Here is a 26,444-nt window from a genome sequence, read left to right as displayed (position 1 = left end):
ATTTAAAGTTGCTGACCTTTTCAACCTCTGATGCCCTGAAGAGGACTGGCTCATGGACCTCTGAGTTCCTCCTCCTGAATCAATAATCAGTTCTTTGTTCTTGCTGACATTGAGGGAGAGGTTGTTGTTTTCATTCTCCCTCCTATACGCTGATTCGAACACCACCTTTGATTCAGCTAACAACGGTGGTGTGGTCAGCAAACTTAAAAATGGCATTGGAGCTGTGCCTAGCCTCACAGTCATAAGTAAAAAGCCAGTAGAGCAGGAGACTAACCACACAGCCTCGTGGTGCACCTTTGCTGCTGGAGATTGTGGTGATGCTGTTGCCAGTCTGACTGACCGGGCTCTGCAAAGGAGGAAATCAATGATCCAATTGCACACAGAAGTATTGAGGCCAAGGTCTCCAAACACAAAGCACAAAAGGAGGCTATTTGGCTCATTATATCCTTCCTGGTCTCAGAGCTACATGACCCAATCACACCTCAGGAAAACATAATCAAAGACCCCACCCACCCCAGACATTCTCTCTCCTTCCCCTCTCCCATCAGGCAGAAGATATAAAAGCTGAAAGCACATCCCGGCAGACGCAAAGACAGCTTCTAATCTGCAGTTATAAGACTATTGAACAGTCCCCATGTGCAATAAACCGAATCCTTGACCTCACTACCTACCTCAACATGGACCTTGTACCATATTGTCTACCTACACTTCACTCCCTCTGCAACTGCAACGCCTTACCCTGTATTCTGTCATTATTTTTCCCCTTTACTAGGTACCGCAATGTACTGACACTCACTACCCCAATGTACGGATACTCTACCCCAATGTACTGACACTCACTACCCCAATGTACGGATACTCTACCCCAATGTACTGACACTCACTACCCCAATGTACGGATACTCTACCCCAATGTACTGACACTCACTACCCCAATGTACGGATACTCTACCCCAATGTACTGACACTCACTACCCCAATGTACGGATACTCTACCCCAATGTACTGACACTCACTACCCCAATGTACGGATACTCTACCCCAATGTACTGACACTCACTACCCCAATGTACTGATACACATTGTATTAGGCTGCTGGGGAGGCACATCTAGAAGGGCCAGGAGGTCCTACTGCATACTGTGTAGGACCATAGAACACTACAGCACAGTACAGGCCCTTCAGCCCTCCATGTTGTGCTGACCCATATAATCCTTTAAAAAAGTACTAAACTCACACTACCCATAACCCTCCATTTTTCTTTCATCCATGTGCCTGTCCAAGAGGCTCTTAAATACCCCTAATGTTTTAGCCTCCACCACCATCCCTGGTCAGTCATTCCAGGCACTCACAACCCTCTGCGTAAAAAAAACTTACCCCTGATGTCTCCCCTAAACTTCCCTCCCCTAATTTTGTACATATGCCCTCTGGTGTTTGTTATTGGTTCCCTGGGAAACAGGTACTGACTATCCACCCCATCTATGCCTCTCATAATCTTGTAGACCTCTATCAAGGCCCCTCTCATTCTTCTACACTCCAAAGAGAAAAGTCCCAGCTCTGCTAACCTTGCTTCATATGACTTGTTCTCCAAACCAGGCAACATCCTGGTAAATCTCCTCTGCACCCTCTCCATAGCTTCCACATCCTTCCTAGAATGAGGTGACCAGAACTGAACACAATACTCTAAGTGTGGTCTCACCAGAGATTAAATAAATAAACAAACATGATGAAGTGATCTGTATGGTTGGCATTTAAGATAAACTTGCACCGTGTATGTGACCATAGTAAAGAAATATATAAATCTTGTTCCATATCACCTTCCAGCACAAGACCATTGGCTGATGGTTATAATTCTGCTCATGTTTAAATGTGATGGAAGTTTCTACCTCTCCCACTCTTGTGGATAATGGTTCAGACTCCCAACCAGCCCCTGGGTGCAAAAATTATGAGAATACACGTCACCACCCTGCAGAAGCACGCTAGGAGAGTGCAGGGGCTTCCGGCTCTGAATGGATTATCTCCCCGAGAGCTCTGCCGCTCAGCTCTAACACAGGGCAGAAGGAAGGGCAGCAATCTCAGCTCGCTCCCACACTATCTCTCTCCTTCTGCAGAGAGTCACTGTCAGGAGATAAGGCAGAGTGGAAAAACTTACGGCCATGTGTAGATTGAGGATATCTCTCTGAAGGGAGGGGGTGAGCAAACTGATACGGCCTGGAGGGTGTATGCAGAATTATGATATTCCCATATTCCATTCTAACGTCCCTCTCTTTCCCAGCCCTTACACCTGGCTGGGAACTCTGCACTATCCAATCCATGCTGCAACCCTCTGGGAACACTCAGAGACAGGGACAGTTTCACCATGACATACCTACTCTGGGAGATCCTGGTGGGACAGTAGCTTTTCACCATATTCATCTTATCCTGTGAGCACCTGATAGGGAGAGCCTGACGTCTCACCTACACTACATCCACTCATATACTTGAAGGAACACAGTAGACACATATATGTGATTTTAAACGTATTTGCATATGTATGTCACTGGCAAGGTCAGTAATTATTGCCTAATCACAAATGCCCTCCGAGATGACCACAGTCTTATTGTGGTTTGGAAGCTTGCGTGCTTCAGTGACTCAGCGAGCTATGTTGGCTAGAGTCTGGGCTTTATGCTTTCGCTCTTGGTAGGGTCACCCTTGCCAGACAGGTCAAAGGCTAGAGGCCAGACTATCCACCGGTCCTCCAGGTTCGGGGGTTCAGCTCAGTGCTAACAACACTCTGAGAATGTTACAAAGAGCTGTCTAAATCACAGAGATAAGCGAAGAAGATAGAGACCTCCTTCTCCCTCCTCCCGCCCAATCATAACATCCTCAGAGTATAAGTCAGAATCTCTGTGCACATCTCTTTTCCAGGGTCTGTCTGACTTTCGAGCAAGGCAAGAAGGAAGTAATGGCACAGACATGTCCGCAAAAAACACAATTGTGAAAGCAACCCTTGAATAAAAAAAGGGAAGAGAGGATGGAGGTTGGCTAGTTCCCTATTTAAAGCTGGGTCACAGGAGTCCACTGTCAGCAGAGGAAGGTAAATTAATTCAGAAGTAATGATGGTATATATAATTAAGTGTTCAAAGCAACTGGACGGCACAGACAGCACCAGTCTCACACTGCTGCTTCGGAGGTACGGGTCCCACACACACTGACCCTCACTGGGGGACGGGTCCTACACACACTGACCCTCACTGGGGGACGGGTCCCACACACACTGACCCTCACTGGGGGACGGGTCCTACACACACTGACCCTCACTGGGGGACGGGTCCCACACACACTGACCCTCACTGGGGGACGGGTGCTACACACACTGACCCTCACTGGGGGACGGGTCCTACACACACTGACCCTCACTGGTGACGGGTCCCACACACACTGACCCTCACTGGGGGACGGGTCCCACACACACACTGACCCTCACTGGGGGACAGGTCCCACACACACTGACCCTCACTGGGGGATGGGTCCCACACACACTGACCCTCACTGGGGGACGGGTCCCACACACACACTGACCCTCACTGGGGGACAGGTCCCACACACACTGACCCTCACTGGGAGACGGATCCCCCCCACACACTGGCCCTCACTGGGGGACGGGTCCCACACACACTGACCCTCACTCGGGGACGGGACCACACACACACTGACCCTCACTGGGGGACGGGTCCCACACACACTGACCCTCACTGGGGGACGGGACCACACACACTGACCCTCACCGGGGGACGGGTCCCACACACACTGACCCTCACTGGGAGACGGGTCCCACACACACACTGACCCTCACTGGGGGAACGGGACCCACACACACACTGACCCTCACTGGGGGACGGGACCACACACACTGACCCTCACTGGGGGACGGATCCCACACTCACTGACCCTCACTGGGGGACGGGACCACACACACTGACCCTCACTGGGGGACGGATCCCACACTCACTGACCCTCACTGGGGGACGGGACCACACACACTGACCCTCACTGGGGGACGGCATCCACTCATTAGGGTTTGTGTTCCTTGGACACTCTCACAGACTCGGAAGGAGCAGCATTATTTCTGTAATCCTTAGAGGTTATTGAAGACACAAATAGAGCAATAACAAAAACAGTGCTGTCTGTATGTTAATCAGCCAGTTTCCTCTGTGTCTGCTCAAAATTTATTGTTCCCGTTTCAGGCCCCAGACAGTCTTACATAACTGAACATGTACTCAGCACCACTCATCCCCCAACCAACCGTTTGGTTATGAGGTCAGACAGAGAAACAAGATTCGGTGAAGAAAAATGTCTCCGCAACCCGACTCCCCATGAATTCCAAATGTTCCAGAAGTCCTGACTGTAAGCCATTTTACCACACTTAAGCAGATAACGTCTGCTAACTCACCTGGTGCAGTACCGAGGGAGTGTCACACTGTCAGAGGGACAGTACTGAGGGAGAGCCACACTGTCAGAGGGACAGTACTGAGGGAGTATCACACTGTCAGAGGGACAGTACTGAGGGAGTGTCACACCGTCATAGGGACAGTACCGAGGGAGTGTCACACTGTCAGAGGGACAGTACTGAGGGAGTGTCACACCGTCAGAGGGACAGTACCGAGGGAGTGTCACACTGTCAGAGGGACAGTACTGAGGGAGTGTCACACTGTCAGAGGGACAGTACCGAGGGAGAGCCACACTGTCGGAGGGACAGTACTGAGGGAGTGTCACACTGTCAAAGGGACGGTACTGAGGGAGTGCCACAGTGTCAGAGGGACAGTACCGAGGGAGTGTCACACTGTCAGAGGGACAGTACCAAGGGAGTGTCACACTGTCAGAGGGACGGTACCGAGGGAGTGTCACACTGTCAGAGGGACAGTACTGAGGGGGTGTCACACTGTCAGAGGGACGGTACTGAGGGAGTGCCACACCGTCAGAGGGACAGTACTGAGGGAGTGTCACACTGTCAGAGGGGCAGTACTGAGGGAGTGTCACACTGTCAGAGGTACATTACTGAGGGAGTGTCACACTGTCAGAGGGACAGTATTGAGGGAGTGTCACACTGTCAGAGGGACAGTACCTAGTGAGTGTCACACTGTCAGAGGGACAGTACTGAGGGAGTGTCACACAGTAAAAGGGACAGTACTGAGGAAGTGCAGCATTATCAGAAGCCTCTGGTGGTTTTAAAATACCATGACTGAAGATCAGAAAAGAGTGAAGTATTTTCCTCCTACATTCTGCAAATGTTTAGAACTACAAGCACCATCAGTAAATCTCGATTGTCTGGTCATAGTACTGTTCATGGGATTTTGCCTTGCTGAATTAGCCACCTCATTCCCTACCCAATGCAAATATGCTCTTTTGTCTCCAGTGGGAATTGCTGGAACAACCTGCGACAGCAACGACAAAATGTGTATCAGCAACGGTGACATCTCCATCACTCATCTCGAAGCCAGAGCACTGTAACCCCCACCCACACACCCTATCCACCCTCTCTGATCAGCCTCCACTTCTGAAACCAACTCAGGCATCTCGCTCGTCACTTTTACCTTTATTTCACCCTAAAACGGTTGAAAAACAGTTCCACAATGACTTTGAAGCTAAGTGGCAGTTTATCTAATGTCTGGGTATGAGGTGATGTTACTGGGTAAAACACTTCTGTGTTTGGACAGGATCACACTTCATGCTTAATTATAACACACTATATGTCACTGGGTTTAATTTGCTATATACATATACAAATATAGAGGAGTTTTTAAATATATCAGATACAGGATCCCCTCTGAATTTTACTACTTTGGAACTGAATTTCACCCAGTTCTGGTGCACAAGACAACTTATGCGTTTGCCACTAATAATGAAATTAGCCAAACTTCATGTAAGTATCAGAGTCAATTGAAGTTGGCTGCCAGCAGTTTGCTCCTAACCATCTGAGAAACCACTAAAGGGATCCTTCACTCTGCACGAACCTTTCAGAGCCTTTTCTGCATGGCAAACTACACAATTCACCCTTTAAAAATACTCCACGCACGGTAGCCGCACAGCATTCGTCCTTCAGGCAGTACGACCACGATGGGGAAGAGAACGTCTGCAGGGGCAAAGGGGGAGAGCTCCAAAACTTACTGAGGTCCTGAGGGGCGAGGTCTATGACAGGAGGCTGTCTTGTGCACTCAGGGAAGCGGGGTGGGTGGGGGTGGGGTGCAGAAGAAGAGCCTGGCATGAGGTGGCTCAAGTTACTGTGATCTGTGCCAAGCTGAGCTGCACACCACTGAACACCCTATCTGTGTGCGAGCCGATGCACAGATGAAGCCTTAATATTTTAGATAATGAAAAGTCATAATTGAAGAACAGAAGAGAAGCCACCCACGTGAGAGAGGAAAAGTAATCTTCTGAGTTCACCAATCCTCTCATCAGGGACACCAGTGCTGAAACCACCCTGTGGGCAGAGACTCGGTAGGCCCCCCACCCCCCCACGTTTCATTGTGATTACTGAAGATGACAAGGATCAAGGAGATATCCATCCCCAAGCTTTGGCAGGAAAATTGCCGAATCACAAGAGCAGGAAAACAGAGCGGCAGCATCCTTCCCCACTGTTCAGTCTGATCACGACTGATCTCTGCTGGCCTCAATCTCTCATCTCTCCTCATTCCCCATTCCTTCACCAATGTATCTATCCAAAAACCGCCCCCCCAACACTTCCAAAGATTTGACCTCCACAGCCCCCCAGCATAGAGAATTCCAGAGAATTAGCTCTCTCTGATTAAGTAACTTTCTTTGCATCTCAGTCTGTGACCTCAGCCTCAGAGGTACTGTACACCCTGCGGTGGGAGGTCCTCTCACACATCACCCACTTGCTCAGGAGACAAGCGTCGAAGAGGAACTAACTCTTTCTTGCTGCTACTTTTTGCACCCTGAGGTCAGTTCTCCAGCACACAGCCGTGGCCTGCAGCCCTTTGAGACCCAGGGAGCAGATTGATAGCCTCCTTGTGCTAAGAACTGACAATGGCAGAGCTGCCCTGAGTGGACAAGCAGGCAGAGCCCAGGAGCTGCTTCTGGCCCAGCAGAATCAGAATCGTGAAACATAAGTGAAGGTGAACTGTTGGCCATTCTGCACAAACAAGAAGATGCTGTGTTTCAGTAAACGGCTCTCCTAGACGGGCAGAGAGAGGTACGGCAGGTGGAAACTCATCTTTCTCCCAATGGAACAGCAACCTGCACTCTCCGACTACCCACACACCCCTTTTCACCATCGGCAGGAAGATACCGGGGGGACAGGAGTGGTTCACGGGACGTCTGCCGGCTCTGCCCTGAAGCAACATCAGTGCGGCCTGAGTGCCGGCAGATTGTAAGACCATTGTCTACCAAGCCGCCTTTAGTGCAGATTCAGGCCACTCACAAGAGTTTCAGGTCATCACCCTTAGGTGGCAAGTACACCTTTGCCCCACAAGCACCCATCCCAGAATAATAATCCTTCAATTCGCCCTAGACACCAGTCTCAGGCCAGATCAACAGAATCAGAAGCAATTTTACTATCTTTGACATAAGTCAGGAAATGTGTTGTTTTGAAGCAGCAGTACAGTGCAAGACATAAAAATGCTGGTATGGTATAAATTTCAATAAGAAATATATATATTAAACAAATTAAATAAGTGGTGCAAGAAGATAGCAAAAACAGTGAAGTTGTGGTCATGGGTTCATTGTTGGTTCAGAAATCTGATGACGGAGAAGGGGAAAGCTGTTCTTAAAACAATAATAAGATGTTCTTATGGGCCGTCAAGGGCATCTATGCCAAGTCAAAGGGAATGGGAGTGGAAGCACAGTAGGGAGTACTGTGACATAATATTACGTCATCAAAACTCACCAATATGGTCAAAAGCAAAAAAAGCACAGAGTGTGAAGGATAGGAAAAAAAAGATTTTTAAAAATATTTGACACTTTGTCAAGATCTTTCCATTGTCCAATTGCATCCTAATTTAGTGGCAAATCATATCCTTTAATATACAGAGATAAATGACATTGGTGTGGCAGCTGCTGGCATTGCTGCAGAGTCTGCCTTGCCTCACATAGAAAGGTTGCCCAGGTTATACATGTCTGGTCAATCTCTGGCAAGTATGTAAAAATGACTACTAGCAAATCCAGTTTCTAAGCTTATATGATGCTGTGGATCTTGGGCTGTGACAATATTGTCAAATCTGTTCGATTGGGTGTGACTATACTGTATATAAGATCTAGCACGTTATTGTTCATAAAGTATTTTGGAGCTTCCTGAAGTTGCGAAAAATGCAATGTAAATTCAGGTCTTTTCATTTTTGCAACTCTATCTTGGCAGCAAACTATTCAGCCACATTTGACACGTTTCTCCTTACCAAGGAAGTGTGGAGTTGGTTAAGTATTGAGTAATGCTTCTCGTGTAACTGACCTGACAGTCCCGGGGTAAGTACAGAAGTTCAAGAATAGGCACTCAACACTTTAGGACCAATATGTAGAAGATTTTCTGCACTGGCACGGTCAAATTTGCATCAAGCAAAATTATTTCAAGTAACCGATATTTTGACAAGACACTGTCAGGCTCGCTACCCTCAGCAGTACAACTCAGCTCTCTTACCGTCACCTCCTTCCTTCAGAACATTTTGTTCACTTCCTCAGCTTCCAAAGAAATAGTTTTGCACCTTAATTTTAAAACATCAAAGGTCAAAGAGGGCTCACAATTGTTTTGCTCCCAGACTATAATGCATTTCACTGCAGACTAATTCCAAAGAATGAAGAAAACTATTTGGACTTTCAGAGCACAATTCAGCTTCTGCAGTCACACAACTGGGGCATGCAGTTGTCAGGACCAGTTGTCTGCGCCTCCTAAAGAAAGAGGTGACGGATTAAACAAGTTGGAATTCTTTTCACTGGAAAAGGCCTGGTTGACAGAGAAAGCATATCTCCTTATGGGGGAGTTCTGACTAAACCCATGCTCTTTGGAGAAGTTCCCCCCCGCACCGAGACAGTAGTAAGAATGAGGAACTCATAACCACATTGAACAGGCGGTGGCATAGATGCCCTAAAGGTAGATCTAGATCAGGGATTCCCAACCCTATTTTAATGCCATGGACAGCTACCACTAACTGAGAGGTCTGTGGACCCCAAGTTGGGAACGGTGGGTCTATATAGACTCAAGACAGAGAAAGGAATAGGTTGCAATTAGGAGGTGGATGTTTTGCAGGGGTTTAATGAGTCCAATGGAGACATAAAAATTCTCACAGCCAAATAGAGGTTCAAATCCCTGTAGCTCAGCCTTTGAAATGGACAAGGGAAGCAAAACAAAGTTCACATTCACTGCTCATACTTTCCCAGTCCACTAACTTCTGGTTAATGTTCTGTACAGATTGGGGTGAAAGGAATAATTGATTCCTGTCTCAGGATTAAACATTGCAAGGCTCCTCACCTATAATTCACACAACATCAAAGGCTGTCGCTTTCACTTTCAAATGAAAAGTAAACAAGACCTTGGCCACTGGCTTCACTCCTCACCCAATGAAGCACGAGAAAGGTCTAATATCTAATCTCTAGTCTGTGCTGAACACCACTGTGTGAGTAGACAAACCCTAGAATTGGCCTCAGTCTTACTATTATTAGGGCCACATATTTACCCCATTTAGTATCCTCTAGCTCCACCAAGGTCATACAAGGTTCACAGGTAGCAGCACTCTCAGACCTGAGACTGAAAGCTGTGGGTTCACAGTGTTCTTTAGAGAGCTGACAGCTTTTAAATGGGTTGACTCTCCCTCTCCTCTCACTATAGACCCTTGAGTAGTTGGACTCCCCTTTCACTCTACCTAAGGCCAAACAATTTTTCTCCTTAGCCTTCTCCTGCTCTGAGGGACAGAACAGTCTTTCAGTCCTGGCAACATTCTGATAACCACCCTCCATATAAACCTCCTCTGAGTCACCTACAGGCCTTTGACATCCTTCCTAATGCAGAGTGTCTCGAATCAGATCTCTGGTCCAGCCCACAGCGTCTGTAGAGGTTCATGTGATTAGCTGGTGTAAAGCAGAACCTGTGATGTGGTCAGTTGCACTCAGCTAAACTAAAGCAGTAAAAGAAAGGAACAGAAGCCACAAAAAAACTCACTAGTTCCTCTATATTTGTTGTGTGCCCTCATTTTCTCTTCCCCACTCTATCCATCTCTTTCCCTTTGTCAAACAATTTTAATCTCTTTCCTGCAATCTGTCCATCTCTCTTCCTGTCTGTCTCTTCTTCTTCTTCCTAATAACTCTCCCTTATTCTGTTTCCTTTTCTCTACTCTCTCCCAATCCATCTCTCTTCCTCACACACACTTTCCATCTATCTCAGTTTACCTGTCCTTCTCTCTTTCTCCTTTTCTCATTATATATGTGTGTCTCTTTCAGTCCATCTCTCTTTCTCTTTGTTTCTCTTTCAAAAGAAATTCCTTTCTCTACCTCTCACTTGCTCTTTCCTTAATATCACTCATTTAAATTAAAACCTAGTCCAAGAATTCCCTCTCTAGAAACTATGGTGCTAAGCACAACAGGATATACCTGTAACTTTGGTCATTGCAATTGTCCTGCATTCAGGATTCTCAAATATCTCCAAGGCTCAGCTCTTCCCACATCTGTAACCAGCTCCAGTTTTTTAACCTTGGTGTTTCTTTAGAATCCCAGAGATTAATGACTCAGCCAGCTGGTGTGACCTTAATTCTGGAAATCCTTTCCTGTACATTTCTAGCTCTCCAACTCTTTTAGTTCCTTAAGCAAAAATCTCTCTCCTTGAACCCCTCATTTAGTTACCCATCCTGCAACCAGCTGATCACCCAACTTGTGGTCCTCTGTAGAACTTTGTGATTTTTACCATGCTAAACCTGCTATAAAAATTCGAGTTCTTCTTGTTATCACTGGGGCCAGGAGAAGGAGACCAGACAGTTCCTCAGGCCTGTTGCTTCATTCCATGAGGTTACGGCTGATCCAAATTTAAATTGGTTTTGTTTGTTCCTTAAGGGCATTAAAGAATACGGAATTAAATTGCACAGTGAGGAGAGGTGTGATCATAATTGGCTTTGAAAGGTGGATTCAATGACAGAATGGACTTGAGAAGCTGAAGGCACTCATCTTTTCCACCATCTCCCACTCTCTAGTCTGTAGTAACAGAAAATTTAGATCACCCTTGTTTGGTGGTCTGAAAATGAATGATTATGTGTAACAGCTCCCTGAAGATCTGTGAAGTGCAAGAACTATGACACCCGTTAAGGTTAGTGGAGGAAAGTTTTTTTTGGGGGGGGGATGTCGGAGGTAGATGTTTTACACAGAGAGTGGTGGGTGCCTGGTTGTAGAAGCTGATACAATAGAGACCTTTAAAAAACTTGGCACATGGATGTAACATTAAAGGAGGGTTATGAATTGTGTAGGAGAGAAGGGTTAGATTGATCATGGAGGTTTACATAGATCAGCACAAATTGTGGATCAAAGGGACTATACTGTGCTGTACTGTTCTGTGTTCTATACATATTTGGTATCTTGCACATGGACCTCCATTAGGCAAGACCAAAAACCCTGGTTTCTCCACAGTCTCAAGTTAATTCAGAGGAAGCACTGGCCTCAAAAGAATACTGATCAACATGGATAAACCATCAAGTTTTAGTAGGCCTCCAAGAGGACCTCAACTTTGTTGTCGTGGTTTGGAAACTTGCGTGCCTCAATGACCCGGACGGAGTGCTACACTGGCTGGAGTCAGGGCTTTATACTTTGGCTCTTGGTAGGGTCACCCATGCCAAACAGGTCAAAGGGTAGAGGCCAGACTAAGAAACATCCACTGGTCCCCCAGGTTTTGGGGTTCAGCTCAGGGCTAACAACCCTGACTGGTAAGTCAAAATTGTTATGAAATAAGCAATGAAGAATCCTTCTACATCTGAATGTAACGGTATTCCCGAATCTCACCCAGGACCTGCATGACTGATGGTGCTGAAAACCAAGAGGAAGCTACTGACTTGCTGAAGGAAGCCCTGAACGCCGCCAGAGATGGTGAACTTTCATTGCTGCCCTAATGCCAGCAGCAAGAAAGTTTTGGGTAAAGTCAGTCATTGGCTGTGAAGTGGCACAGGGCAGCCAAGTTGATGAAAGGTGTTGCAGGAATGTCAATTAGTCGTGGACTGTTTGTCCCCCACCCTTTATCCTGTGGACTTGTGGACTGATATTATACTAGTTGCTGTGCATGGGTGGGCAACATTGTGATTGAGTGTGAGTGTGTGTGAGAGAGAGAGAGAGAGAATGTGCGTGTGATAAGAGAGACAGAGTAATCCGGAATGTGTTTCAGAGTGGGGGGTGACAGAAAGAATGCGAATGTATATCTGGGAATGACAGAGATGACAAGAAAAAAGTATGTTAGTGAGTGAGAATTTATATAAAAATGGGGAAGGAGGGAGAGAAGGGGGAGGGGGTAACAGGGAAAACAGGGAAACAACACACGAACAGCCCCCACCTTAGTCTGGAAAACACATTACTGCTTAAGCTAATTTCCATCTTTCTTCAAACCAGGCTATGAGCGATTCAATTTCCAAATGTCTTTTCCCAGTAGTGGGGATAAACAGAGAAAAAGGAGGAGAGAGAAAGAAATAGAGAGAGAGAGAGAAATACAACAGAAAATGGAAAAGAGAGAGGCTGAGTATAGAAAAAAGAAAAAAACAGACATAGTCTAATACATAATGATGTAACAGGAGTGAGTAGGAAAGAAATAAAGACAGAAACAGAATGAGAGAAACAGTTAAAATGAGACAGTGAATGAGGGGAACAGATGAAAGAGAGATAGATGAAGGGAGAAAATGACAGATAAAATGTTCAATGTTACTATCACTATTTTTTACTAACACTCTATCTTTCTCCATAGCTATTTCATCACAATTTCTAATTAGGAACAGGGTCTGCATGGGGTTGGGCCAAAGCCTAAGTTATGCACAATGAGTACATTATGGGTCCCAGTTAGACAGATTGAAGCAAGGGGCCATTTGCCAAGGTGCTTCACTATATAATCCTGCTCGCTGTTAAACCAAATCTCGGGATGTCTAAAACTGGAATCTTATGAAACATTTTGCTTTTCTCCTCCTCTGTTAAGGAAGCTTTTCTTTCTATCACAAATAGTATCCCCGCCCTTCTACTTTTTTTCTGGGGGAGAGGGGAGGTAGAGAGAGAAAATGGAGGGATCTAATTAGAATGTGTGTCCATCTGCGCTTGTATTGTAACCCAGGGAAGAACAGTTAAAGCAAGTGAGACGTGCTCTTTAGGCCTCAGACGCGGTGATTAGTCACACAGTATTAATCTGAGGCCTAACAATAGGCCTCAAAGTCCGACCGAACTCCAGCTGTCAGCTAGTGAAAGAAAGGAAAGAAAACAGATTTAGAGATTGAAGCGTCGGGGCAATTTCTGCAGAGTGGCGTGGCTTGGCTTTCAGTCATTGAAAGAAGCGCTTGGGCCCTTTGTCTGGTAATTGCTTATGGGCCCTGAGTTTGGTGTACGAGGGAGGGAGGGGAGGAGGGTGTGTGTGGAGGCTGGACATGGAACTTGGAGCAGCACAATGCGCAATCCACACAGTCAACAGATGGCACAACCTACCCCTGGTGGGGGGGTGGGGTGGGGACAGAATTAAAATGTTTGTAGATCCACAAGAGTTGTTTTCTTTCATTGTCTTATGGATTCGACTTTGAGGCCCAGCGTTCCACTGTCATTACTCTTGTCATTGCCCCACTCCTCCCCTCCCCTGAGCTCTTCCCTTCTGTTTCAAGGGAACATCCACAGCTGTCATTTCACCCACAATGTTATAGCACTTTATAACAGGTCATAAAGCCTAAATGGTCTTTGCTGGTGGTTATACTCTGCACATGTCATATGCCAGTCCTATTAACCTTAACCTAACAACATATTCCTTTCTCCTTTTATCTCAGTTCTCCCTGCTCTCTGGGTAAAGATATTTATTTTGTTTTTTATATAGGAAGCATTCACGACTGTCTTCTATTTATGACTACTATTCTTGCACTCTCACCACAAGATGAAGCATCTCTTCTGTGACCTTTCTATCAAAAATATTTCAGATGTGAAAGAATTCCATCAGATCATACCTCTTCCCCCGCCTCCTCTTAACTTGGACATTCCTAACGCAGGCAATGCAGCCCAAGATACTCTTTGGGATTTTCCTTAACATGTGGGATGGTACGTCTTTTACCAGGCTAACACCTCAGAGAACAATCAAGGTCAAGTGCTACAGTCACAGGTATATGTATGCACTACAATCACAGGTATATGTATGCACCACAGTCACAGGTATATGTATGTATCACAGTCACAGGTATATGTATGCACTGGTGCAATGAAAAAAAAAACACAGCAACATCACAGGCAAATAGCATTAGAGACACAAGAAAAACGTAAGCTATGCAAGGAGTTCAAAATCTCAGCAAGGACAGTTTTGAATAGGTAAAAATGAAACGGAAGCTTTTGGATTGTCATAAGAACATCTAGCCCAGAATGTAACTTTAGTCCCGTTTCAAGGAGACTAACTTGAACTGTCTTCTGGAGTGCCCTCTCACTGCATCAGATTTGGGGCCAACAGTTTGAGGAGGTTGTCCATTACCTTGAGGAGGTTGTCCATTACCTTGAGGAGGTAGTCCATTACCATCTTCTCAGGACTCTCAGAGTAGGCTTCACTAGCAGCACCCATAACCCAAATGTTAATCTAACCTATGATGATGTTACTGATGTCAATTCTACACAATCGGGGTGATATCTTGAAAATGAGATGTTAAACTGAGACCCCATCAGCTCTTGCAAGTGATTGCAAATGATCCCGCCCAGTTCAATCCGAAGAGCAGTTGTCACCTGTGGTCTAATATTTATCTCTCAATTTGCATCAGTAAACATAACTATGAAAACTGGCCAGTATGATTCCTTTAAACAAAACATAAACAATACTTCAAACTTATTCCCAAAGACCTAAAAGATTTTGGGAATCCTAAAGGCAGAAAAGTTGCCAGAGAAACATATTCTTTTCTATTTTTTAGAAAGATCCTCCTTTGCACCCATTCCTTCTCATGGATCACACAGTTAGAAATTCATCTGAGGAATCCTAATTATTTTCTGGAAAAGCAATTCATTGGAAGGGAAAGCAAGTTTCTCTCACCCACCAAACACCAGAACCCCACCCAACTTGGATCCCCACATACCAAGCAATGCACATAAACAACACCAAAACTAAGCCAACACTGCACCCACCATTGCAATATGACACCTACTTAAAGTTGCAACTTGCCTCTCAACAATACAACTATCCCACACCACATACCATCCACCCAGAACAGTGTACCGCATGCTCAGCATTACAGCCTATCAACCTGAATTGGCTCAACTCTCCCCACAAGACAGATTATGTAAATTGAGCATTGGTCCTCTGGAATTTAGATGAATGAGAAATAACCTTATTGAACTACCAAATTCTTTCAGGGCTTGATATAGTCGATCCAGGGATGATGTTTCCCATGGTTGGAGTGCTTAGAACCTGGCGTCGATTTCAAAATAAGAAGTCAACTAATCCAGACTAAGAAGGAAGTTCCTTACCCCAGCAACACACACAAAATGCTGGAGGAACTCAGCAGGACAGGCAGCATCTATGGAATAAAGTACAGTCAACGTTTCGGCCGAAACCCTTCGGCAGGACTGGTTACCCTAATTTGTCACTAATTGGCAATAGCAAAGAAAACAGCTCAGTGTCAGTCTGTATATGGAAGCAAGACAAGTGAAGGTGACTTCTCCTCACGTTCCTCCTGAAGAAATGGAATGGGGATGAGGAGGGATAAAAGGATGGAGAGCAGAGGCAAGCAGATGAGGGTCAGAAAGGGCTGCAAAGAAAAGGGAAGGTCAGCGAGCATGAGAGAGGAGGAATGATGAGAAATCAGATCCTATCAGGTAAGAATAAATCAACACCAAATCATGAAAGTGAAAGAGTGACGATACTCACAGGCAAACTTCGGTACCATTAGGATTCCGGCTACATCTGCCACCATTAGCACAGTATTCTGACTGGATAAAGCAATTCAAACCTGAGGAAGAGAGGAAGACAGCAAATTAGCCGTTTTTAATAGCTTCCCAGCTTAACCAACATTTCTCCCTGATAGCTTGTCCATCTGATTAGTTGCCACCTACTTAGTAAGCAAACGACACCATTGTTCAAAAACCTGTCTGAAGCATCGAAACAAAACTAAAGCCTCTCCTAATCATTACAAATCATTATTATAATGATTTATTCAACAACAAAATCAATAACACAAGGAAATCTGTAGATGCTGTAAATTCAAAGCAACACGCATAAATGTGGGAGGAACTCAGCAGGTCAGGTCTGGGGGGGGGGAATGAACCAAAAAAAATAAAAAGGTGGGGGGAGGGAGGGAGGATAGCTAGAAGGTGATGGGTGAATCTGAGTGGGTGGGAAAGATAAAAGGCTGGAAAGGAAGGAATGTCAAAGGAGAGGGAAGTGGACCATGGAAGGAAGGGCACGGGGGTGGGGTGGGGGGCAATAGACAGGTGAGAAGAGGTAAGAAGCCAGAGTGCGCAATACGAGAAGAGGGGAGGGGGAGGGAATTCTTTAACTGGAAGGAGAAATCGATATTCATGCCCTCGGGTTGGAGGCTACCCAGATGGAAAATAAGGTGTTGCTTCTCCACCCTGAGGGTGGCCTCATCCTGGCACAAGAGGAGGCCACGGACTGACTCCCGGAAGCTCCTCTTTTGGCAGTTGGAATGGAGGTGCTTGTACCCCCCTACTTACGATGGGTCTCACCAATGCAGAGGAGACCACATTGGCAGCACCACACACTATAGATGACTCCAGAAGATTCACAGATGAACTGTTGCCTCATCCGGATGAACTGTCTGGAGCCCTGAATATGAACAGTGAGGAAAGAGATGAATGGACAGGTGTAGGATTTTGGCCACGTGCAGGGAGAAGTGCCAGGAGGGAGATTAAATGGGGAGAGAGGAATGGACAAGGGATTCACAGAGGGAGCAATCAACCCCTATGGAAAGCGTGGAGTGGAGGGCAGTTGAAAATGTGTTTAGTGGCAGGATCCCTTTGGAGATGGCAGAAGTTGCAGAGAATGATAAGGGGGTTCATGGGAAGCCTGGTAAGGACAAGAGGAACCCCATCTCTGATGTCCTGGAAAGGAGAGCTTCATTCTGGAAGCACATGCTGCAGAGATGAAGGAACTGAGAATAGTATTTTTACAGGAGACAGGTTGGGAAAGGCAGGTAAAGCTGGAGCTCGTGTGGGTGCTCATGGCTACCCTCGAATCTGGAGAAAATGCAAGATGTCAAAGGAAAAATTCAGACAGAGGAAAGTGGTGGTGGAAGGAAAATGGTTGGTTCTTTTTTTGATAAAGAAGCAGAGAGCTTTAAGGGCTTCCTGTTGGCAGAATATAAGTGTATAAGGACTGGACATCCATGGTGAAAATGAGGCAAATAGGACTAGGGAATTTAAAGTTATTGAGGTGATCGAGGACCTGAGAAGTGTCGCGGATGTAGGCAGAAAGGGATTAAACAAAAGGGGATTGAAAGGAGTTGAGGTATGAGGACATGAGTTCAGTGGGGCAGGAGCAGATAGAGACAATGGGCCTACCCAGACAGTAAATCATTATTGTGGTGGTACATCAAAATGATTTATTTTATTGGTCTAAGATCCGGGAAAATATGAAATTTAAATTTAATTGAAGAATGTGCCACATGTAAATCAATATCTCAAGAATACATTGATCCTCACTGTGGGACGGGTCCCACACACACCGACCCTCACTAGGGGACGGGTCCCACACACACCGACCCTCACTGGGGGACGGGTCCCACACACACCGACCCTCACTAGGGGACGGGTCCCACACACACCGACCCTCACTGGGGGACGGGTCCCACACACACCGACCCTCACTAGGGGATGGGACCCACACACACCGACCCTCACTAGGGGATGGGTCCCACACACACCGACCCTCACTGTGGGACGGGTCCCACACACACCGACCCTCACTAGGGGACGGGTCCCACACACACCGACCCTCACTAGGGGATGGGACCCACACACACCGACCCTCACTAGGGGACGGGTCCCACACACACCGACCCTCACTAGGGGACGGGTCCCACACACACTGACCCTCACTGGGGGATGGGTCCCACACACACCGACCCTCACTGGGGATGGGTCCCACACACACTGACCCTCACTGGGGGACAGGTCTCACACACACTGACCCTCACTGGGGGACAGGTCCCACACACACTGACCCTCACTGGGGGACAGGTCTCACACACACTGACCCTCACTGGGGGACGGGTTCCACACACACTGACCCTCACAGGGGGATGGGTCCCACACACACTGACCCTCACTGGGGGATGGGTCCCACACACACTGACCCTCACCGGGGGATGGGTCCCACACACACTGACCCTCACTGGGGGACGGGTCCCACACACACGGCCCTCACTGGGGAGACGGGTCCCACACACACTGACCCTCACTGGGGGATGGGTCCCACACACACTGACCCTCACTGGGGGACGGGTCCCACACACACTGATCCTCACTGGGGGACGGGTCCCACACACACTGATCCTCACCGGGGGACGGGTCCCACACACACTGACCCTCACTGGGGGATGGACTCACACACACACTGACACTCACTGGGAAACGGGTCCCACACACAGTGACCCTCACTGGGGGATGGGTCCCACACACACTGACCTTCACTGGGGGACGGGTCACACACACACTGACCCTCACTGGGAGACGGGTCCCACACACAGTGACCCTCACTGGGGGACGGGTCCCACACACACTGACCCTCACTGGGGGACGGGTCCCACACACACTGACCCTCACTGGGGGATGGACTCACACACAGTGACCCTCACTGGGGGATGGGTTCCACACACACTGACCCTCACTGGGGGACGGGTCCCACACACACTGACCCTCACTGGGGATGGGTCCCACACACACTGACCCTCACTGGGGGACGGGTCCCACACACACACTGACCCTCACTGGGGGACGGGTCCCACACACACTGATCCTCACTGGGAGACGGGTCCCACACACACACACTGATCCTCACCGGGGGACGGGACCCACACACACTGACCCTCACTGGGGGATGGACTCACACACAGTGACCCTCACTGGGGGACGGGTCCCACACACACTGACCCTCACTGGGGGACGGGTCCCACATACACTGTGAAGGTTTTGTGCCTGTGGTCTCCTAGTCTGATCTAGGGTAAAGGAGTGGAAGGTGTGTGGTGGTGGGGGTGGGAAAACTTGGTGAGATCATTATTATTGGACACACGAGATTCTGCGGATGTTGTAAACCTTGAGTAACACACACAAAATGCTGAAGAAACTCAGCAGGTCAGGCGTCATCTGTGGAGGGGAATAAAAAGTTTTTGGCTGATACCTTTCAGCAGAACTATTTCAGCTATTAATGGAAACTTCAGTGTGTGAGTCCAGGTAAGCTGTTTGTCCATTCCGCTGTGAGAGGGGTGTCCCTGGCGCTTGCTGAGTATGCTGGAGACTCTCAGCAGACTGTGCGTTCTCCTGTCGCAGGCGCCTGTGCTGGGCGGGATGTGTGTGAAGCACTCAGTATAGCCCTTGAAGAGCTGGGAGTTCAGTAACAGTCTGTGGCCCATGCGTGGGAACAGGCAACAGCTGTGGAGCAGGGCTCTGTGTTGGGAACAAAGGCGCGGAGAGAGAGAGAGCGAGTGAGAGAGGAGGGAGCAATCAGGGTCACTCATTGGCACTCACTCTCCGCCGCTGCTCAGCGGCCTTCTGTTCTCCGAGGTCTTGGCACGGTTCCTCCCCTGACTGGTTGCACTCAGTATTACCAATCACAGCCCGGAACTGAGACCACGCCGGCGTGTGTCAACGGCACAGGCGCTGGTCACTTGAGATAGAGACAGGGCAAGATCCCGGACGAGGCGGCAACAGAGCTGTCAATCCCAGGATTGACTCTCGCCCACACTGTCGCATCTTGTGGAATCTCTCTTGCTTTACCTCCCGGCAGACGCTCCCATTACTGAGGGAATTCCCCCCTCCCAGGATAAACGAGAAAGCTGGGAGGTGACTTGCGGGTTATTATTAAGGGACCTGACAGGGTAAAAGATGTCACCATTTTGGAATCACGGACTGCAGTCAGACTAACGCATTTTGGGCGAATAACGTGTGGACGACGACAGCACGGTGAAGGGTTCAATCCCGAACTCGGGTGTTGTGTGAAGTTTGCACATTTTCCTCGTGACCATTTGTTTCTGTTACCCACTTCCCAAAATTGAGCGAGTTGCTAATGGACCACTGTAAATTGCCCCCGGGGCATAGAAAACAGGATGGATTTGACAGGAGTTCCGAGAAAATAAAATGATTTAAAATAGGATTGGTGTAAAATAAATGTTCGATGGTTTGCATGGGCTGAATGGCCTGTATCTGTGCTGAATCTATCACTTGTACAGATGATTCTGACAACTCAAATTCTTCATAACTTGGAACTTCAAGCCTGGGTAAAAAGTTGTTCCAATTCAATCAATTTAATACTATGCCCAGGGTGATGGTGTTGAGTCATCTTCCTGACTAAGTACTAAGTTTGCAGTAAGTAATTGAGTGGGCGGTCAATACCTTTTGGCCCACCTAGCCCACACAAACCATCCAGCATTCATTAATCACAGTGGTGAAGCAAAGCACAAATGGCCACTAGCAAAGTGCGCAGAACTCTCAAAGCACCCGAGATCAGGATCGAAACCTCCACTCTGCTCCCTTCTTCCACACTCTCACCATCACAAGCTGGTTACCCCTCAGCCTTCTTGTTTATCTTGGCGGCGGGGAGGGGGAATCTCCATCCCTCCTCAATTCCAGTTGAATTCATTGGAAGCTGGAGGGTGACATTTGGGGACTGGAGTCAAATATAGGCCTATCTGTAGAGTTGTAAACTTGGTCAGCTCCATCATGGGCATCAGCATCCATAGTATCCACTACATCTTCAAGGAGCAGTGCCTCAAAAAGGCCCGTCCATCATTAAGGACCCCCACCAGCTAGGAGATGCCCTCTTCTCACTGTTACCATCAGGTAGGAGATACAGAAGCCTGAAGGCACACACTCAGCGATTCAGGAACAGATTCTTCCTGTCTGCCAGCTGATTTCTGATCGCAGATTGAACCCATGAACACTACCTCACTACTTTTTTTATTTCTGTTTTTGCATTACTTATTTAATTTAACTTTTTAATATACAGATATAACTTTACTGTAATTCAGTTTTTCTCTCTATTATCATGTATTGCATTGTACTGCTGCTGCAATGTTAACACATTTCACAAGGTATGCTGGTTATATTAAACCTGATTCTGATATGATGACAGGTATTCTTTCTCTATAGGGTCTTAGAAACCAGTTGAGTTTACATCGTCCCTTTTACCAAGATTGATTCAATTTCTTTAACTTCCCTCAGCGTGTTCCAAGTCTGAGGTTAACAGACCAAAAGGCTCAGGGCAGTAGCCTTGGGCATGCGAGGAATGGGCCTGGAATGCCTAGTCTCCAGAACAGGTGATCAGTGAACCATCTTCCCATCAATCTTGTATCGTTCCTCTTATCCCATTTCCAGCACAAGACGACTCATGTTTCGATCATCATAGTGGCCAGCCCTCTCATAACAATCAGTTGCAAGGCACACTGCTAAACAAGTCTTTGATTTTCCCGGGGACCTGGTCTATTTTATAATAATTACCAACGATACACTTCCAGGGAAATGATAGAGTGATAAGTCTCGTGATAAATACCAGCAACCTGCACTTGTCAGCAAGTATCACTTTCCAAAGCTCACGGACTAGTGGAAGACTTGTTGCACTAAACTACGTTCGATTTCCTCATCTCCACTTAATTGCCATCTTCCATTCCAGACCCCAGTCGCTCACAATCCACCTCCCCAACTCTCTCCTCCTTCTCCCACTTTCCCATGCCGGTCCTCCACAGCTCACCTTCCGCCTGTTCCCTGCCGTTTCTCCACTGCGGAGCCTTCTTACTTTTGCCAAGCCTGTTACTCACTCTGTCCCGCTACTGGGACGCAAAAGGTGGATGTGAAGACTGACAATAGTTAGAGGCAGGCAGATAGAAATACAGAAAGGGAGAGAGATAGGTTTACACTACACAAACAGGTGCAGATAGTCAGACAGACAGACATAGGCGTTACTGAGAGAGAGAGAGAGAGAGAGAGAGAGAGAGAGAGAGCAGAGTGAAAGATACAGAGAACAAGCAAATACTAAAACGCAGAGGCAGACGGGACGCACGTGGGCAAAGACAATGAGACTCACAAAGAAATGATAAACATCTAGGTGATAGGTGATAAACATCCCAGCCCCTGTCACCGTAAGTCGATCAGACAGTGGCTCCTTACTTCCTCTCTGACGCAAGGGCACTGAAGTCAAGTCGTACCCTTTGATGGAAACTGAGCCCTTCACGCAACCAATGCCGGCGCTGAAGGGTTCTGCGAAAGACGGTTCGACTTTTTCGGGAAATCATAAAACAGGAGGTTTAACAGGGAAGATGACAATTTGAACTAAGGAGCTCGCAGCCTAGTCAACTGAGAGGAAAGAGTGGGCGAAGAGAGCTCTCTGTTTACTCTGGTTGAAAAATCGCAGAACAGTGATCTGACGAACGCGCTCCGGTCAAACGCAAGGGAAACTTCCCACCAGATCGTTTCGATGTCACTTTAAATTGCTGGTGTGATGCCAGGAACTGCCAATGTGGGCTGGCAGTGGCGGGTAAGTCACCCACCTCCTGCTCGTGAGCGCTAAACGGCGCTGAACATCGAATACAAGTTTGGCGCAACTTCCCCACGTGACCGCTGGAAGTTACAAAAAACACACACACACACACTCTAGCGTGCAAAGCAAACCGAACATCAGTCGGTGGTGGGAGACGATGTCGTGACACATTCAGACCGTGTGGGAGCAGTAATAATAAATCAGCTAGTCGCACAGGAAGGGGATTGGTCAGAGAAAAATTGGTGGCCAGCGGCACTGTAAGAAGATACCAGAGTAAAGTGTGCGGGCCAAGTCACTCAAACCTGGTGGTTTCAGTAACAGCGGAGGACGCAGAGAAGAAACCAGGCTAACGTAAATTCTTTGGGGGAGGGGGAATGCTATGCCGATCTCGCACCACCACCCCGCGCATCCCTTTATACAACCGGCGTTTACATATAACCTTTAATAAATTAAAGTATTAAACCCAGCCCTATTGAGGCGAATAACCAAATGCTTAGACATCAAACTAAACACTACACATGCTGAAAATATGAAATCAAAACAGAAGAATGCTGGGGAAACTCAACGGATCAATCGATAAACATTTTTATAATTTTTAACTTTAAATCCAGTTGTGATGGAGAACTCTGGGCCTGAAACTTTGTTTCTCTTCCGCGGATGCTGCCCGAGCTGCTCAGCTTTCAATCTAAAGGAGGGAAAGGAGTCGGGAGGTCTGGGGAATTCCCGAGTTTAGGGCCACGGCATGTGCATGAAAGGTGTGAAACTCGGGCTCATTGAAGGCTTTCAAGACCAAAATGAGCAAGGCGCAGATATAGCAGAGGGTGTAACACCGAAGGAGGTTCCAGAGTTAAGGAAACAGGAGTGAGAATTTAAGGACAGCGATTACTGATGAGAGCCTTGTGAAGGTCTGCTGGGAGAGGGGCTGGGATTACGACTAATCTGAATATCGGGGTGGGGAGGGGGGAAATTAGGTTACGATCAAAGCGAACATGAAGGCTGGGGAGTGGGGACCGAGGGTGGGCTCACACTAGAGGTACTAGTTGAGGTTTCCTTGAAGTAGCAACATCAGTGGGGCGGGTTTGGGTGGGGTGGGGTGCGCACTCCACCCATGGTCTCTGGGTCGGAGCTATGCGGGTGAGTTTGCTCAGTCTGTGAGGTCCAGGAATTAGATCCAGAGATGGGAGTTTGGAAATCGGGGTGGGGGCGGAATTTCTCCCGGGATCCAGGCTGGAAGTGGTTTCTTTCACTAATGCGACCATGTGAGGAGTTTGCGGTTGGTTTTCTTCCCCCCCCCCCCGCCCCAAATACAGGAAGGCTCGTCTCCTTGAATGGGTGGAGTTGGGGTTGTTGCTGAAAGAGATTAAAGCACTAAACTTCCATAATTATGCAGGTCCCCTCCCCGAATCAGAACGTGAGTCGATACTTAACAGAAACAATTTCAAGTGGGGAAGGCCTAAAATGTTTGACTTTCATCTGCCCCGCCACTCACATTCTCTCTCTCTTACACACACACACTCTCTCTCTCTCTCTCTCTCTCTCCCCAACTTCTACATCTCCCCACACCTCTTCCCCATCCCTGTGAACCTAGCTCCATCCTGCACCCCGACAGGCTCGGTCAGGGACCAGGAGCATCCCCCCCCCCTTTCTCACACACACACACACACAAACACAATGAGGTGCCGATGATATATCAAGTGAAAGACAAAAGAAAGCTAAATCGTGGGAACTGTGTTCCTTGGGGAGTGGAAGAGGGTCAAGCTGAGATTCCCCGGTTCCGCGGCGAAAGCTATTCGTATTACAATGTGTCCGGGCAAAGGCAGCTCCTGGGACGCAACAAGCGGAAGAAGCTCGAAACTTGCCCGAACTTAACTCCCCTTTAATCGAAACCGGTAACTTAAAGCAACTCTGCCTCCCTGCCTCCCAATACCTTGACCTCCGGTTTTGTGGGAAATAGTTTTGATCCGCACACCCACCTTGCACCAGGGTGGGCAATGATATTAGACATAGGGTCAGCACCAACATTCCTCCAGTCGAGATTCGAGAGAGATTCCTTTTCCTTCAGTTCTTTGTGTTATCCTCTCGGTTATATCTTCAAACAGACCATAAATCCACAGAGGTCCCCGGCTGGGGAGGAGGGAGTTGAAGGGAAAAAAAGTTGCAAGCAAATGAAATATCCCTTTTTGTTTAAATAGAAGTAATCCGGGCAAGAGTAGAATTGATTGACAAGGTGAAGTGGGTTGAAATCACAGGGTCCCGTCACTGGTTTATAGATCCGCTCACAGACCTCACGCTCTGAACTTCTCTTTCTCAATAACCTGTAGCTGTAGTCTTGGCTCTCGGTCCTCAGCTCATCTCCCCAAAGCGTTAGAGGCTGAACTGAGGTAGAAAAAAAAAGCTTCTCTGTCTCTCCCCCTGGTGGGCGGAGATTTGCTCCGTATTTGCATAAAGCTGCGAAGAGATCTTCGTCTTTCGTCCCTCTCCTTCCGATCCTCCTTGGGAATGGGCAGTCGGAGGGTGCTCAGGACCAAGTCTCAACTGGGCACTACCTCTTCCGAGTCCACACCACACACACACACACACACACACACCGCTAACCTTAACTTCAACTCCCTGTATGACCATCGAACTTTTCTTTTAAGTATCCAACTTTCCCTGAAGTAAGGTTCAGCTCTAAATTGGATCAAACTAGAGGCAGTTTTCAGACTTAGCCAAAACTTTTCAACGTTTGTTAAACTCTACTTTCTTGAACTAGCTTACTTTATTTCTGGCGCAATGTTACTCCGAACTTGTAGATAAGTTTTCATAGAACAAATTTAGACCTTTGACCTTGTTGTTTCTAATCCCTCTTTCATAGATCAGCTGTTGAACAATGAAAATTTTGCAAACACTCAGACTTCCTGTTGACAACCCTGTGCTTAAGGTCACATCTTTAGTCCTAATTTTTATACTCCCTTCATTGATTCTACCTGCTTATTTATAATGGAAACTTGTAATATAAGCACCGTCACACCGTAATCACCCAGCGGAGACGCAGCGCCTCCACAGTCGCAAGACTGCAATTACACAGAGATGCTGTACCTTGATCTTGTATTTGGAATAACAGTCCCAACTTTGGCATTTTGACTCATCTCGGAGTCGCAACTTTGAAAACAAAATGGGCTTGCAAAATCGCTCGACTGTATCGTTATCTCTGATTTTGTTTTCACCAGAGTAACTGGCTCGCCAGTTTGGGGTGTCACTATATTTTTACTGCGTTTGAAGTGGAAATTATTGAGGAATTGTGATTTAGACAGTGATTTTCACTGCGTCAGATATCCCAAATTGCATTACAACCAAATACGTGTTTAAGTATTGTAACAGAGGAACCGAGGTAGTCAATTCAGGCCATGCTCTCTACTCGCTGCTGCCATCAGGAAGGAGGTACAGGAGCGTCAAGTTCCATCCCACCACGTATATGAATAGTTATTTCTTCCTCCCCTCCCACCCCCCGACCACCTTCTTGCTCTAACTTCTCACCTTTCTTTGCCTGAGGAAGTGCCTCGGCCTGAAACGTCGACTGTGTTCCTCTGGTATTTTGTG

The 26,444-nt window shown here is 47.4% G+C and overlaps 1 protein-coding gene across 1 annotated transcript in view; it reads right to left on the bottom strand.

The window, feature by feature from the left end:
* notch1b (notch receptor 1b) overlaps positions 1-25,260 on the bottom strand; it is a 101,431-nt gene extending 76,171 nt beyond the window's left edge. Inside the window, 2 exon segments of the mRNA XM_073052307.1 lie at positions 16,026-16,107; positions 24,839-25,260. Coding sequence (XP_072908408.1) covers positions 16,026-16,107; positions 24,839-24,887 — 131 coding nt within the window. The 5' untranslated portion in view covers positions 24,888-25,260.
* Between the last annotated feature and the right edge of the window lie 1,184 nt (positions 25,261-26,444).

Source organism: Hemitrygon akajei, chromosome 7, assembly GCF_048418815.1.
Source record: "Hemitrygon akajei chromosome 7, sHemAka1.3, whole genome shotgun sequence".
NCBI lineage: Eukaryota > Metazoa > Chordata > Chondrichthyes > Myliobatiformes > Dasyatidae > Hemitrygon > Hemitrygon akajei.
The sequence above is the reverse complement of the archived record's forward strand: the minus strand, read 5'-3'. Positions and strand labels throughout refer to the sequence as shown.